This window comes from Zonotrichia albicollis, chromosome 6, assembly GCF_047830755.1.
Source record: "Zonotrichia albicollis isolate bZonAlb1 chromosome 6, bZonAlb1.hap1, whole genome shotgun sequence".
Lineage (NCBI taxonomy): Eukaryota > Metazoa > Chordata > Aves > Passeriformes > Passerellidae > Zonotrichia > Zonotrichia albicollis.
Window position 1 is genome coordinate 51,411,166 of NC_133824.1, and position 16,918 is coordinate 51,428,083.

Consider the following 16,918-nt stretch of genomic DNA (forward strand, 5'->3'; position numbering starts at 1 on the left):
GAACCTGCCTCCACGTCCAGAACTGGTTCAATTCAGCATCATCACGTTCAGTCACTATCACACATGTGCTGGCAGTCAGCCGGCACTGCCCCATTCTCAGCAGAGTTTGTTTTGCAGAGTTCCAAGTCCTTTCTGCTTCCAGAGAAGCCCAACATCAGCCTACTGACCTTAACCCCTGCTCTGCCAGCTCTCACTGCTCACCAAGGGTCCAATTTCCATTTGGGCCACTTTAGAAAGAAGGCATTCACATTGCCAGGCACTGGAGCAGGCTGCCCAAAGGAGTGGCTGAGGGATTTAGAGACATGTCACACCTGCTGTGGCACTGGGGGACGCGGTTTGGGGATGGACTGGGCAGTGCTGGCATGACTGAAAGTTCTCCTCCAACCTCCACAGCTCCATCATTCCACAGCAAGGCTGCACCCACAGCTGTGGGCTGTGCAGGTATTGACAGGCAGACATGTCTCATTTCTCCTGAGAATGTGACTTCTGCACTGCATTTCAAAACAGTTTCATGGAATCTCCATTTTCAGACACTTATCAGCCAAGATGGTCAATACTCATTTCAGTTCTTAGCAATGTCTACAAGAGATGCTCTTCAGTGTGAAACTACTTGATGAAAAAAAAAAAGTATATCTATAATTTACAAGAAAGATGTGGAGATGAGCTTAAAATACTGTTCAAATTAAAAAAGAATCTTTCCTGGCCTGAATTGTTGATGACTTAGTGATTACTAAGCTTCCACAGATTTTAGTGTACAAGCTATCACGATGCTTTGAGGTTTTTTTTTTACAGCTACTAACTTGTCCTCTGACCTTGTTAATGCTGTGTTTCTATGTTAATATCATTAGTATAATTATAGCTAATAGAAAGTTCTAATAGCATGGTAAGTCTAGCAGAAACCTATTCTGAGCTCTGGTGTACCTTCAGTACAAATATATACCACAGACAGATTGTATTTTCTATAGTTTCTTTGCCAGAATCACATCCACAGACTGGAACTGAAGAGATGACAATGGAGTACATAAACCCTAAGTTTTTATTTAGGTATTCCAGCATGTATAAATTTTAAGATGTGATTTATTTAGTGTCATTTATTTTCATTCCAGTTTCTGTCATATTCACTAACGTTTCACTAATGTTTGGGCATATTTTTTAAATGAATGGTCAAAACCATGAAGTGTATTTGCCACTGTTATGTCTGCAAAAATTGTATAGGCACTAAAGAATAGACAAAAGTTTTATACATACATATTTCATTCTAATAATAATAATCTTATTATAAATTTTGAGAAACTGCACAGGTTTCTTTTCCTGTGTTTTGAATTAGGCACCTCCACTGAAGTATTTCAGCTGAGAACACGACCCTTTGCTCTTTTAAAATTCTAGTTAAGGTAACTTAAAACAACTACGAACCTGTAAAACAAAGTTATCCCCATGTTGTTGTCATGTTGGCAATAAAGATGCTCCCCCTGTGACCATTTGCAGGTGCTCTCAAAAGACACCAGAGGCACTCCCAGGACAGACAGAGGGAGCTGTATCTCCAGTTTTCCCCTTTAAAAAGACATCTGTACACAAGCTGTCAAGTTTGAACTTGCAACCATAAAAACAAATTAAAAAACACCCTCTGGCTTGTTTTTCACCATTACAGCCAATCAAATTAGACTTGTAAAAGCAACAGGAAGAATAAGATTTGCCTGAAGATCATGGTACAATGAAGAAAAGTTTAGCTTTTGTAAATATTGCTATGTCATTAAGAAATTTAGACAACTGACGACTTGCTCTGTTTTTTTAGCTTTGATTTCCCATGAACAAATATTTGCCCCTTTTCCTGATTTAATGATGTAATGGCAATACTGAAACACATGGCATGTCATCAGTGAAACATGTCAAGTACAAAAGTATTATCTAGCATTAGTTTGAATAAACTTCTAAGGACAGGTTTTATGGTCCAAAAAAAAAAAAAGAAAAGCCCTTCCCTCTCATTCACCTGAAACAAGCTTAAAGAGGATCCAGAAAGGCAAACACAACTCTAACTGCAGGAGACAGAGGGAAAACACAGAGATCATATTTAGAAGAATGTATCCCTTGCCACTATTCCATCTTTGTGCATGAGGAGCCATGCTCTGCATCACTGCAGACACTGAGCTCTCCCACTCCTGCTCTTTGTCCCCAAACAGGCAAAACCCAGCCAGGAACAGAAGAACTAACAGAATACTGAATATGTGAATTTCTGTTAAAATCGGAGATCAACCTCATAAAGAAAACTTTTAAAGACTTTTCAACTTTACTGCCTATATCTTTTAAATCCAACATACTTTTCCATTCTGTCTTCTACAGGGTCTGGGTGAAGGGGAAGGGAAAAAGCTGTTCTACATTCATTTAAATTATTCGCAAGATTCACTTGTAGCAATGAAGTCTTAATTAGTCCCCAAAATCCTGCTTTAACTGCAGTATAACTCCAGTGTAAAATGGCCTGTGCATTTAATTACTTTTCTGAAAGATTTGTAAACTTAATTTCAGATTATTTTAACTCACAGATAAGTTTTAAGCAGGTGCTTTATGAACAAGGAAATGTGTGCATATAAAGACTGACTTCTATCCTCTTGAAAACCCTGCTGTAAATGGTATTACATGTACTGAAGGGCTCTTTCTTGAGAAGAGCACAAGGAAACCAGGCCTGAGCTCATTTCTTGCTGTGCTAAAGATGTTAAGTAAGGTGGACAGCAAAAAACTGACTTATGAGTTCATTATTTCTCTGTTTATTCAAATTTGTCTCATTTTTCACCAGTACTTTTGCACTAAAACCAGTGACTCACGACTGATTACTTAAAACAACTAAGTTATTTTAAATTTTAAATTAATCAAATCACCAACAATCTGTGTCTTGGGCTTCTTATTGCCACGCTCCCACCCCCTGCACATCAAATTCCCTTTGCTGCCCTTTCCTGAGGGCACAGCTCTGCTGTTACACAGCTCTCCAGTTAACGCCATGCCTTCCCCTGCACAAAAAGCAATCTCAGAGCAATTAAACGAATCATTAATAACCACAGACACGCTGCTCTAGGAAGCAGAATGCCAAGCACCTGATAGAACACTTGCTGCTGGAGGAGGCACTTGCTGAGGGCGCTCACTGAAGTGAGCATTTTCCCCATTTGTGCCCCATTAGGAATCCTTTCCCTCCAGCTTCCATCGCTCAAATACCTCCACACATCTTCACAGAAACTCACCTTCCAGACTGGGACTTTTTCAAGTCAAGTGGCAATCATAACTGTAAAAGACTCCTGATACAGTACTGAACTATGAAAGCTAAAAATAAAAAAACCCAAATAACCCAAACTGAAGAGATATTAATTCCTTATATTACTTTCATTATGAAACAATGAAACTCGTTCTTTTTCTTCAGGAAGCAATAATTGTCAGTAGGCCCTCACTGGCTGTAAATGCAGACAGTTGTGTTTATACTGTTAAATTATGTTTTAAACGTACTGATTTTTTATTTTAAATGTCATAGTCACAGGATAAATGTGCCCACTTTTCAAATAATTATTCTGTGCCAATTTCTTTACCAGGCAGGTACTTCTGATGGCATATCAACTCCTACAATAACTTGGATTAAAGAATTAAATCCCATTATCTAGTAAATTCAATAGAAAGCATGTTTACAATGTATACAAATAGTTTTATAGCTGGGTTTCATCCTTTTAATTTTTTTTCCCACTCTTTTAAAGTACGAACCTGAAAAGATACACTCTTCAGCAACGTGCTCTGCATGCACATATTGAATGGCACCAGAGCTGCCACATGATGCTCTCCACAATTATTGCATATTTCCATCTTATAGAATATAGAATATTCTGTATTATAGAATATTGGATATTTCTACCCTTCTTGTTGTGTACAGGACCACATTCTTGTCACATTCCTTGCAAACACAGCCCACAACCTTTTTTCTCTCTTGATAGATAGATGACCTTGCATTTAGCTGTATGAAAATGTGCATTGCTTAGGTGGGATGGAAGTTTCTAGAAGTGATCACCTGTACCTTGACAGTAAGCCTTGGTTTCCAGCAAGACATTTAAAAAGAAAATGATATTTAAGGATGCTGTCTCCTCCTTAAATATAATTTTCAACTATGGCAAAAAAACAGTTCATTTTAGTAACATGACACACACAAAACATTAGAAAAATTTAAGGTGTGCTCTGCAGACTTGTGTTCTGCCAGCAGGATCAGTGTCCAATACCCTGCACAGAATTTCATGTGGCTCACTAAGTCACACCATCACAGAGTGGTTTGGGTTGGAAGGGACCTTAAGGATCATCCATTCCCTGTCCCCTGCCATGGCAGGGACACCTCTGTCACTCTGATGTTTTCTGGAAAAATCCTCTTTGCCCAGGACTTTTCTCCTGAGAAGCTGAGAGGCCTCAGAAAAGAATGTAAACAATAATTACCTGATTGATTTGGAAGGTGGTCAGGAGGTTGTTTACCAACAGGTGCATCTTTGATTGGTTCCATGTGAATTGTTTTTAATTAATGATCAATCCCAGTCCAGCTGTGTTGAGGCTCTGAGGAGTCACGGGTTTTTTTATTATTCAATCTTGTCTGGCCTTCTGATGAATCCTTTTATCTTTTTCATCAGTACAGTTTTAGTATAGCAAATATAATATAATAAATATAATTATAATATAATAAATATAATAAATGAATATAAATATAATGATAATGTAATATAACATAACATAATATATAATATCACATCATATAATATATGACATAATATAATATCATATCACATCATATAATATAACATCATATAACATCTCTAATATCATATATCTAATATCATATATCTATATGATAATAATAATAAATAAACCAACCTTCTAAGAACTTGGAGTCAGAGTCATCTCTCACCTCGTCCTGGGACCCTCACAAACACCACACACCTCCCACTGTTCCAGGCTGCTCAGAGAAACAGATCCTCTAAAGGGGAAAAAATAAAATCAACACATTATGTACTGTCCTGGCTGTGCAACTCCAACCTAAAGGCAAAGAAAAGCCTCTTTTCCTAAATAAGGGAGCATTTACACAACCCTGTATGCAGTCGTTCAGTTATCCTAAGAAACTGTGCCTTTGAATTTAGCTGTGAGAAGTGTGGATTTTAAACAGTTTTAAGCATGAGGAATTTTAATGCTTTCATATAATTTCTGAGGTATCAATTCTGCTATAATAATTGAATGGTCTTTCCCTGAAGTGTGTCCTGAACAAGGCACAGCATGGCACTACAACTCTTCTGAGCCCATGCTGGAGGCACAATTTTTCAAATCTACAAATGAAATACATTCCAGTATGAAATCTCAGCTAAAAATAGCCTTAGCTATTTATATTTAATGTTTGCACAAAAAAAAAATCTGTCTATTTAGGGTACAGTGTGTTGTCTCAAAGATGACAAGAGTAAGCAATATTATTTGAAGTGGAATGTTTTATTTAAGCAGCATGTATAATGAAGTTAGTGGAAATATATTGAAATTTCAGAAAAGAATGAAATGCCCACCATCATTTAACTGTTATTTCAGGTTTGTGATAGATGTCATCATCTGTTGTATTTGCAGGGTGCCCCGTGGCAGGAAGGAATGATGAATCTGACTCCATGTTCTTAGAAGGCTAATTTATTATTTTATGATACCATATCATATTAAATAATACTAAACTAAATTATGCTAAAGAATACAGAAAGGATACCTTCAGAAGCTAAAAAGATAATAATGAAAACTCATGACAGTTTCCAGAGCCCTGACACAGCTTGGCCCTGATTGGCCGAAGAGTCTAAACAATTCACATGAAACCAATGAAACAATCACCTGTGGGTAAACAATCTCCAAACACATTCTACATGTGAGCAAAACAAAGGAGAAGCAAATGAGATAATTATTGTTTTCCTTTTTCTCTGAGGCTTCTCAGCTTCCCAGGAGAAAATCCTGGGCAAAGGGATTTTTCCAGAATATATGAATACCACAATCATCTATACCTAAGAAACACATTATATGACTTACCTTTACCAAGGAATTAAATATCCAGCTATGTCACTATATTGTGTATTAGACAGTGAACCTAAATATCAACTTGTGTCAGTATGACCCAAAAATCCACCAGGAAGTCATCATTTACATCAACACAAAGAGGATGCTTGGTGAAAGTCAAGTTCAGAATGATCCAGTCAGTTGCTCAGGAGCCAGTGTAGTGGTCATTTAGCTGAGTCAGAAATTGCATTTTTTCATTCTACCAACCAAGTTTCAGACATCACAAATGAAATCCTGGTACCAATTTGATTATTTAAATTAAGACTTTTTCCTGAAGAGATGAGTCAGAGGTCAAAGAAGTTGAAACTTGTACTATTTTCCATTCATTTGTAGCAAATAAAACTAGAAAACCAGTGGCCTCTTAAGATAAAATACAAACCCCAAACTAAATTTAATTAATAGTAACTAAACAAGAAATTATGTTGAATGTTCTACAACTAAGTATAGCACCCAAACAGAAAGCTAGTGTTAAGAGTGAGCCTTTCCTCAAATAATTTAATACTTACCTCTTAATAAATGATCACCAGCAAAGGAGAATACTTCATAAGGCCCACAACATTGCTTTTTTGATGGGTTAATTATAATTCCATCAGCACCTAAAAGTTGTAAAGGATCTGTGCAAAGGAGTTATGGCTGCAGGAAGAAATTCAGATGATCAAGTACAAATCTGACTGCTTTACTGTAGCATCCAAGTGCCAAAAGTGGATTTTTCATGACCCTTTTTTCACACCCAAGACACATGTATTATTTATCATTAAACAACCAGGTGATCACTCAGACATAAATACTTACTTTAAGAAAGCTAAAAGTCCATTTAAAAACTCCTGGACAGAACATGGGATGCTGAAGTCACTTTATTTCAGAATTACCTCTTGTTCCAATGGCATTGATGCAACAAGTTAGCTGGGATACAGAAACAGATATATAAACAATTCTTAGGTTAGTTTAAACTTACTCTAGACTGAAGTACAAATCTGAATCAGGTGTGTGAAATCCACCCCCATAAAAATATGTCTCAATTAGCTACTGAATTTAGACTCTTAATGCCAGGATTTTGAAATTAATCTAAAGGGAATACTATAAATACATCAAACCTGCAAATTTTATAAACTTGGTGTTTGATGCTCTTTTAAAAAATGATGTCTTTTTTGTATAATTAGTGACACCCACTTATATGCATTTAGTTTACATTTTCATGCTCTATACTACTTCCTAAGCAAAGCACAAAGAAGCACAAAGGTAAGAAAGAAAAGTTTTCTCACAGCCTTCCTTTTATTTTTTCAGTTTGACAAATATCAATTTGACAAATGTCCAGTTAGCATTCTGGAAAACAGAATTTCAGGAAATGATACAATCACATAATCATATATTTTCATTTAGAGTTTAATAGCAGCTCTTAGCTTGGCTGACCGTCCTCTTGGGTTTGTTTGAATATCCTTGGCCTGGGGTGTGAGAGCTTTTTTGTGTATAGAAATCCACTTGGAGTTGGATTTTCCACAGCGAGATCCTTGTGTGTCTTCTCCTTTGGAGGCATTTTTCAGAGCCTGCCTGATCTTCTGCTTTGAGCCAAGGTTGTGTTTCTCTGTCATGTCAATGCCATGAAGGAAACGTTTGATGATTCGATCTTCCAGGGAATGAAAGGACAGGGCCACAAGGCGACCTCCAGGCCTCAGGAACTTCTCAGCTGTCTTCAGCCCTATCAGGAGTTCATGGAGCTCATCATTCACAAATATCCTCAGGCCTTGGAAAGTTTTAGTAGCAACATGCACAGGTCTCTGAAGCAAGTCCTTCCGTGCGTAGAGTGCTGATGCTGGAAAAGCACCTGTCACACATTTTAAAACATGCATGTTAATAACTTCTTATTTCTACATCTTGACGTCCACTTGTGCAAGATGACTTTAAAGGAAAGCATAGTCAAAACTGAACCTTGAGCAGTGAGCTTCCTTCTTTGCAATACATCTTTATTTCATGTTTTGAACTCATATCTCTGAACATGATGTCTGTTAAACTAAGATGCTTTGTGGTTGGGTTTTTTCCCTAGAATCTTTTAGAGAAGTTCCTTCTCCAAAAGCATCACCAATTTAAACTAAAAAATAATGGCTGAAATCTAGATAAAGAAAAAAAAAAACATAGGACAGACAAGTCTCACTTTACAGCTCAGTGTAATCAATGTCAGCTTGGAATTTGTGGTTGTGTTACACTTTTAAGGAAAAAAATTAATGTACAATGGACACAATCTTACCTGTGGCTTCCAGATAACTGCATTTCTTCACAGGCTGAAGACAATGTCTACCTGGCAATAACTATCTTTCAATGAACTACCTGAAGTTTAAAAGAGGTATCCTTGTTTGGAAATGGAAACTGTCGAACACTATGCCTGTGTTTCTTCAAATGTTCACAAAAATCCCTTGAGGAATTTAGAAAATGCAGCTGACACTGCTTTGTTTTCATGTGTCTACACAGCAGAATGTGTCAAGGTTTGTTAAACCTTAAATCACTAGCTTAAATATTTTTTATTAGAAGCACAAAACTCCCTCTTCCTTTCCTCAAAATTCTTATGAGTCAAGTTTTTGTAGAGACCAAAATTTTGATAGAAATTTTAATATATCAATATTTAATGTATTTTAAGCTTGAACTTTCATTATATGGATACAGAAAAAAAAGCTAGAGAAGCCTGATTTGATGGATTTTAGAGGAACTAAAGTGCAAGAATCCTGTAAGATCTGCGAAACCCAAGTAAATTTACCATCTATTACCTAAGTGATCACATGAGTCTGGTAAAGATAAATTTAATAAATCATGCTAGCACATAAGTGGACAGTTATTTTTCTAAACAAGAGTCAATAAAATTGGTATGTATGCATTAGAATGCCCCAATTTCATGTCAGTGCTAAGTTACAACATATTGAAGCAAAGAGTTTGAAGTAAACACAGCTCACAATCAAGTAACTGACATTCTACAGAGTGAAGTGAAAGAGGGGAAGACTGTACCTCTGAAACAAGTTGTCTAAATTCAAATTTGCATGGGTGATTGAAAAATTAATAGAGATATCATTATTGAGAGGCTCTCACAGAAGAATTTATTACTGTAATTCTTGAGAGTTTTAAAGGTAAGATTTTACTTATGTCAGAAAGTGTAAGTGTTCACAAATCATATCACAAACAAAAAAGCAACCTCAGTCTTCAGCAAAGACAGAGGATTTTAAAATGGGATTTTAAAAGTCAGTTGTTATTAACACAGCTATTATCACATATGCTCTGTCCCTAAGATATGTTTCTGCATAATTTATTTTCCTACCCACTTTGCTCCTCTGATCTCCAAAGCTAACAGCTCCTGAATTCACTGAAGAGACTCCGTTGTAGCTGAGGCTACTTTCAATCCTTAGAGTCTGAATGCTTCAAGACAGAAAGTGGCAACAGGATTGACTTGTCCCAGCCAAGGAGTGCATGTGAATTTGTGGTCTGAAGCTGTCTCACAAAACAATAAATAGGTGCAGCCTGCAGGAGTGAGGCTTCTCCATCATTTACCAACTCCAGAAAAAGCTACACTAGCTGGTCAGTGTAATTCCTGTCCCTGAGAACATAACTTGCTGTACTGACCATGAATCACAAACAGAATGTGTGCTCTCATTGATGAGAGGTCACAAAGCTCGTTTTGATGAGAGACCTCAATTAAAAGGAGAGCTAAAAGCCACAGAGCATGAAGAATCCCAAGAAACCCACACCAAGCTCATGCCTACTGGCAGGCGTCTGTTTCCATGTCTCTTTGCACACCTCAAAATGGGTTCTTTGAAAATGGAGCCCTTGGAACAGCCACTGAGTGCCAGCTGTGTGTGATGAGAACTGTCTGACAGCATAAAGGAACATCGTGCTAGGCAAAATAAACACAACTTTGTTTAAAGGCCAAGTAACAGCCACCAGTACTGGTGGGATGCTCACATCTATGGAATGAATCAGATTAGAAGAAATTCTTCCTTTTGTGGGTGGGGAGGCACTGTAAAAGGTTGCTCTGTAGATTCCCCATTCCTGCAAATGTCCAAGTCCAGGCTGGACACAGCTTGGAGCTCCTTGGTCTAGAGGAAGGTGTCCCTGTCCATGGCAGGGCAGTTGGAACTCCATGGGCTTTAAGGCCCTTTCCAACCTAAAACATCCTATCCATCTAAATTCAACTTCCAAAGGCTTTGTAAAAATGTAAATGGACATAGTATGCTGATACCTGGGCAGGTTTTCATTGGTCTGCTCATCAGCACTGATATTTTGCAACTGCAGTGCTGAACAGATGAACAAAGGAACAATGACACTGAGGCTATTAGCATGACTAGGACACTAACACTTTGGGAGGTTCTTCCTCTAATCCTGTCATGTCTGTTGAGTGCAGTTTCCTCCTACAATAACCTTCTATGACAATTAACTCTGACATTAATTTACCACTATGAATAATTTATCACACACTGAAGAAAAATTAATTAAAGCCCAGATATATTCTGTAAGTATAACTCAACCTTACATGCCTCAGTTGAATATGCACAAAGAGCACTGCAGCTCCTATAATACAGCACAGAATACTAGTATTCAGGAAACTGGTAAGGAAATGCAGCCACTTTGCAGTTTTATGGAACCAAAACCTCCCAGAATGAAACCAAAATCAAACTGTTTACATGCTCAAAGACTTACTGGTCTACTGTCAAAGACTGGAATTAACTCATAAATGGAATCTCTGGTTATTCCAATCTGGTTATTATTATATATTAAATTTAATTCAGAAAATTGATAATGTTTATTATTATATAGTAAATGTAATTCAGGAAATTGGTAAAGAAATGCAGCCACTTTGCAGTTTTATGGAACCAAAACCTCCCAGAGTAAAACCAAAATCAAACTGCTTGCATTTTCAAAGACTTACTGGTCTACTGTCAAAGACTGCAATTAACTCATAAATGTAATCTCTCGTTATTCTGATCTTTTATATATTATAAAATTACATATTAAATAAATTATATATTTAATGTAATTTCTGTCACACTGGTCTTCAGCTTTTTACCCAAGGCAATAGATTGTGATCTATGTTTCACAGGTGAAAAATTCCCCTATCACTCTTAATCCTCTAGTTCAGTTAAATCAAAATCTATTTGTGCTTTCTGCTCAGGCACATCACTTCTCACCCAGGCCCCTCCAGTTACCAAGACACTTAAAGAAAATCCTTCCTGGTAACTGGCTGTTCAATGCACAAAAAGATTTTAAAAATTAAAAAAAAATCTGTATGGGAAGCTTGTAAAGTGAATTTCATTCATAAAAACACCACGTTTTTGGCTAGATGAGTGCTTTGGAATCCCAGTGAGAGAAATATCCATTTTTAGTTTCAGGATGCCCTGATGATAGTTAACACCTAAAAAAAAAAAAAAATCTAATAGGCTCTCACGATGAAACGCATTGAAATTTGAGAAGCTTGTGAATGGAATTAGCAGTGGCTGTGCCTGTCAGTAGGAACTATGCAAGTCCCCAGAGTGTGAGGGAGTGGGAGAGTGTAAGAATGAATCCAGAGGCTGCACCTGTTGGCAGGAATTCGTCTGTTGAATTAGCACTGCATTTAATAAGTTGCTGTGACGCAACCAATGTCCTTTTGTCTGGGCTCCCTCAGCACAGTGCTAATTCTCACCCAGCTGAAATACAGGCAATATTACAAATTCCAAACTGATAATTAAAGCCTGTAAAAGTGAGCCAGTCTGAAAGAAATTGACTTCACCAATTAAAGCTCTCTTTAAACTTTGAAAATTTTTTTAACATGTCATCAACTTCTTTCAAGTTAAGGCCAAACGATCACATGATCTCAAAATTGTCTCAGAAAATGCTGAGACATTTTCTAATGCTCAGAAAAAACAAATTTTGGACAAAAATGAATAGAGAAAAAGGTATATTGCCCCCTGAAAAGAAATCAAAATAGACCATTAGTTGTACAGGAAAAGCATATGAAAATTACATCCTAAAAATTTCACCATTTTTAATGAGTTTTCCTGCACATGCAGTCAGAACTAGTATTTCCAAACAGCTCAATGAAGTACAACAACAGACATGAGGAAGTGCTTCTTAATCAACTTTCACACATCTATTCACTACTCTTCTGCTAAGAACTACTGATTTTCACTATCTACAGAGCACTCAATGCTGTAAACAGCTCTGTGAAAATTACAAACAGTGAGAAGAGTTCCACTGTGCTGCAGGAAAAGATGCTGTTCCCCAAACTCCTCCTACTGCAGATTCCACAGCTCCTAGAGATCCTATTTAACCAGATCAGAAGCTTTTTGGATAATATTTATAAACACCAGGAGGAAGATAAAATTTTTAATGCTGTTTTGTTTTCTTGGGGTTTTTTTTAAACTACATCCTTCACTTTTATCTCCCAGTGGATTAGGAACTGCAACATGTGTTCTAAGCTTTTAGGGGGTGGTAGGAAAGATCAGAAATCTAGCATTCCATCAAAAGAAATTAAATTTTCCAAGCTCAGGTTAGTCCATGTCTGGATTCACTGTGATTCTGATGATCAGCTGGACCTTAAGATAAAACTTGGGAGCTCTGGAACATCTGAAGCCGCAGTAATCAATAGAGGAGAGAAAAATACAGGCACTACACAGATTCTCAGATGCTGACACCCAGCTTCATTGGCTATATTGTTTTGCTTCTGTTCTGGTTCCTAGACCAGGCAAAAATGATGACCCCGCTCTGGAAGATAATCAGGATTGCAGAGAATCTGCAAAATCTAAAATGCAAGATTTTACTCTTCTAATTAATATTTTATGTTTTAAAAGACATAACATTTAACTAATAGGTCAAAAATCTTACTCTGGTCAAGTCCTGAATTAGTCAGTGTTTTTTTGGGCTGTGCCATCAAGAGATTTCTGTAGCTGTGGTCTCTGCCACTGTAGCTCTGGCTGATCCCAATAACTTCACCAATATAATTCCATGTAAGTATATATGTTAATTACAGATGATAAATGAATCAAAATATTGATTATTTTGAAATAATCAATTATTTCAAAAAAATATAAAAATTATGAAAAATTTCCTTAAGGTTTTCTCAATCAGTTAAAAAACTGATAGGATCCACCACTGCTTCCTTACTGGATAAACCAAATTAAAACTGGAGGAAGTTGTATGCAAACAGGGATCAGCGTAACAGCTCTAAAACGACATGTGTACTCCCAGAAAAGCACACCAAACATACATATTTATTGTCTTGGATACCTGACTTGTGGATCAAGAAGCTCTGCAAACATAGCAGGGAATTTAAAGTGAGGACAAAAAAAATCCTTCTCATGGTCACAGCAAGGGAGCATCAGCTGCTGGCTCACATGAAACATGAAGGGATCTCCAATTGCTGCCTTGCATATATCTGTAGTTTCATTCCCCTACTTTCAGCTATGGCACCAAATTATTTCAGAATTACTGAGTTGCTTGTGTGTAACAGGTTATCTCTTTAACACAGTGGGACATTTGCTTTCAGCTCAGGGGTAGTACATTGTCTTGTCAACACTATTTCAAAAAGCATGGAATATATATGACAAAGCTCACAATTGTTATTTCAGGATATTGCTAATGACAACATTAAAAATTTAAAAGCTTATAAAAGCCTCATAGTGATTTGTCTCTTTTATTTTTTATTTTGTTTTAAGATTGGTTATATTCACTGTATTTACAGCAGGGGCTTACAACAGCAAGCAGCGTCTTCAGGTCCTTTTATCACATCAGCTGAACTTTGAGCCTTGGTTGACTGGGCTAAAGCATCCTGACTTCCACAAATCCAGACTTTCTAATTTCTCCATTGTTAAATTTAAGTGCCTTAGACTTTCAGTTTAAGTAATACAAATTTTTAAGAATACCATAAAATTTTTAATAGTCTTCAGGATACCAATAAAATATTTTACGCTGTTCTTTAGCAAATGTTAAATTTGGGTTAGAATTTTAAAGGTCTGTATCCAAAGTCAGCAGTTTAGGCTTATTTGTGACAAGATGTAGTGATTTTCATCATTGGGGTAAAAAAAACAAAAACATCCTGATGCTACATATTATGTTTATGAACAGGATTTTCGTGTCTTATGAAAATTTTTACTTGAGAAAACAAACAAAGGTTCTTGATGCAAACACTGCTCCTGCTTAACTGCATTTTCTTTCAGCTGTTTACAGTGAGGAGCAAGGAAGATGAAGTGTTTCAATAGTCTCTTCAGGCTGATCTAGTTGGCATGCCCAAGGTGAAGCAAGCCATGTATTGCTTTGTGCTTACTGATTCTTTAAAAAGACAGAAATGATCTGATTTTACTGGTAATTGGAAACTGCCATGGTACCTCCCCTTAAAATATTAAAATACAGACACTTAAAACTAGGACAGATATGACATATCTGGTATTTGAAAGGATCAATAGCCAGGATAAAGAATACCCAAGGCTGCTGTCATTCTGTGGTGTATGAAATGATAAATCACTTCATGTTAAATCTATTATTGAACTAATTGTCAAATTAAAATACAAAAAAAAAAAAAAAAAAAAAAAGAAGAAGAGATCCGATATCAGAGCATCAGAGCAGAAGGGGCAAGATTAGACCCCGCGCCACTCCAAGGACAAATAGATCTCTCTCTGGGACTTGGCAGGGATTAATATTTCCTTCCTTCCTGTGCAGAGTTAACGAGGGTACCTGTAGGGGCCTGAGTAAATATATGTATTGTAAATATGTGTATGGCAGTAAAAGATCTCTGTATTGTAGAAGTGACCCTGCCCTGATTCTAGTTATTGTAAATTGGCTGCAGCTGTGATGTGCTTGATTGGGCAGCGGCTGTAGCCCATGGAGGTGGCCGGGATAAAAGGGGGTGAGGCATTCAGGGAGAGCTTGAGAGAAGCCCTGACTGAGAAAACAACAATGACACGGCTGTGAAGATTACAACATCTGGTGACCCCGACGTGATAGGGAACACGCAGCCATAAGAAAACACTGAGAGAAGGTATGGGACCCCCTGACATGATAAAAGGCAGGACAGCCGAGAGCTGTGGCAGCCTGAGAGCTGGGACTTTAGAATATAATATGGCCTTTGAATCAAGGAGCTGTAACAGCAGAGAGCTGTAAGAATATGGCCTTTGAGGAAAGGAGCCTGGGAACATCTAGGGATTTGTACGTATTCAAGACAGCCAAGAGCTGTGGCAGCCTGAGAGCTGGGACAGAAATGTGTATTGTAATTGTATAATTGTTAAAAGAAAAGGGGGATATGTAGGGGCCTGAGTAAATATATGTATTGTAAGTATGTGTATGGCAGTAAAAGATCTCTGTATTGTAGAAGTGACCCTGCCCTGATTCTAGTTATTGTAAATGGGCTGCAGCTGCGATGTGCTTGATTGGGCAGCAGCTGTAGCCCTTGGAGGTGGACGGGATAAAAGGGGGTGGGGCATTCAGGGAGAGCTGGAGAGAAGCCCTGATGGGGAAGCAACAACAACAGCGCTGCTGTGAAGGTTACAACAGGTACCTGCCACGATGCTGGCCAGCTGCCTGGTGCTGGTGATGGGGTAGATGCTGCGTGCCTGCACGATGGCAGAGGCGATCCTCCTGGCGTGCCGCTCCTCGCCGTACGCGCTGAGCACCGCTGCCAGCGACCGCCGGTCCAGCGCGTTCACCACGTCCGCCGCCGTGGCCATGCCAGGACACCTGCACACACAGCAGCAATGGGTCCAGTTAGTGCCCTGAGGGCAGCTGCCAGGCACCAGAGGTGAGCTTCCATGGAGCCACACACACACAGTGCTGTGCAAACAGCTCGTGCCTTCTACATCCCCTTCTCTCGCTGGTCGAGGTAGAGTTTGTCCCCTAACTTCAGTTAGAACAGTTTTAATTACCTAGTGTTGTTATAAACCATGCTTGTGCCTTTAAAAACCCTTTCTCTCGCTGGTATAGGTAGAGTTTGCTCCCTAATTTCAGTTAGAACAGTTTTAACTTCTAAGTGTTATCACAACCATGCTTGCGCCCTTTACATCCCTTTCTCACTGCTCTAGGTGGAATTTGCTTCCTAACTCCTGTTAGAACACTTGTTGTTATGAACCATGCTTGTGCCTTTGAAATCCCCTTTCCTCACTGCTCCAATTGGAGTTTGTTATTCAACTTCAACTAGAACAGTTTCAACTAAGTCTGTTCCTTAACTTCAATTAGAACAGTTTTAATTTCCAAGTGTTGTAATAAATCATGCTTGTGCCTTCTAAATCCCCTTTGTCTCGCTGGTCTAGGTGGAGATTGTTCCTTAACTTCAAGTAGAAGAGTTTTAACTTCCAAGTCTTATCACAACCATGCTCGTGCCTTTTGCATCCCTGTCTCTTGCTGGTCTAAATGGAGTTTGTCCCCTAACTTCAGTTAGAACAGTTTTAACTTACAAATTCTGTTATAAACTGTGCTTGTGCCTTTTAAACCCCTTTCACTCGCTGGTCTACGTGGAGTTTGCTCCTTAACTTCAATTAGAACAGTTTCAACTTCCAAGTGTTGTCATAAACCATGCTTGTGCCTTTTAAAATCCCCTTTTCTCACTTGTCTGAGTTTGTTCCCTAACTTCAGTTAGAACAGTTTTAACTTCCAAGTATGACCATAAACTATGCTTAATAGTTTAGAATAAAGAATTTATTGTATGTTTTCTCTGATTAGTAAACCCACAGATGATGATCATAAAATACCCTGAACTATTTTATGTAGCCAAGTGACAGAGATATAGATATATAGATTGAAGGCTTACGCTGTTTAAATTGTACTGAATTCTATAGTTTATATGACTAGCTATTTTCTATTATCTCGGGAGAGTATTTGTATATAGATTCTTATGCCTTTT

General features: G+C 37.8%; 1 protein-coding gene across 5 annotated transcripts in view; it reads right to left on the minus strand.

The window, feature by feature from the left end:
* Positions 1 to 6,898: 6,898 nt before the first annotated feature.
* METTL15 (methyltransferase 15, mitochondrial 12S rRNA N4-cytidine) overlaps positions 6,899 to 16,918 on the minus strand; it is an 84,064-nt gene continuing 74,044 nt past the window's right edge. For 3 of the 5 annotated variants that reach the window (XM_074543770.1, XM_074543769.1, XM_074543771.1), the window contains 2 exons: positions 15,581 to 15,759; positions 6,905 to 7,900 (listed from right to left, as the gene is read on the minus strand). In XM_074543770.1, the coding sequence (XP_074399871.1) occupies positions 7,455 to 7,900; positions 15,581 to 15,759 (625 nt within the window). In that variant the 3' untranslated portion in view covers positions 6,905 to 7,454. Of the gene's footprint in view, positions 7,901 to 15,580; positions 15,760 to 16,918 lie in introns of all 5 variants that reach the window. The other 2 variants (XM_074543767.1, XM_074543768.1) reach the window with 2 other exon arrangements.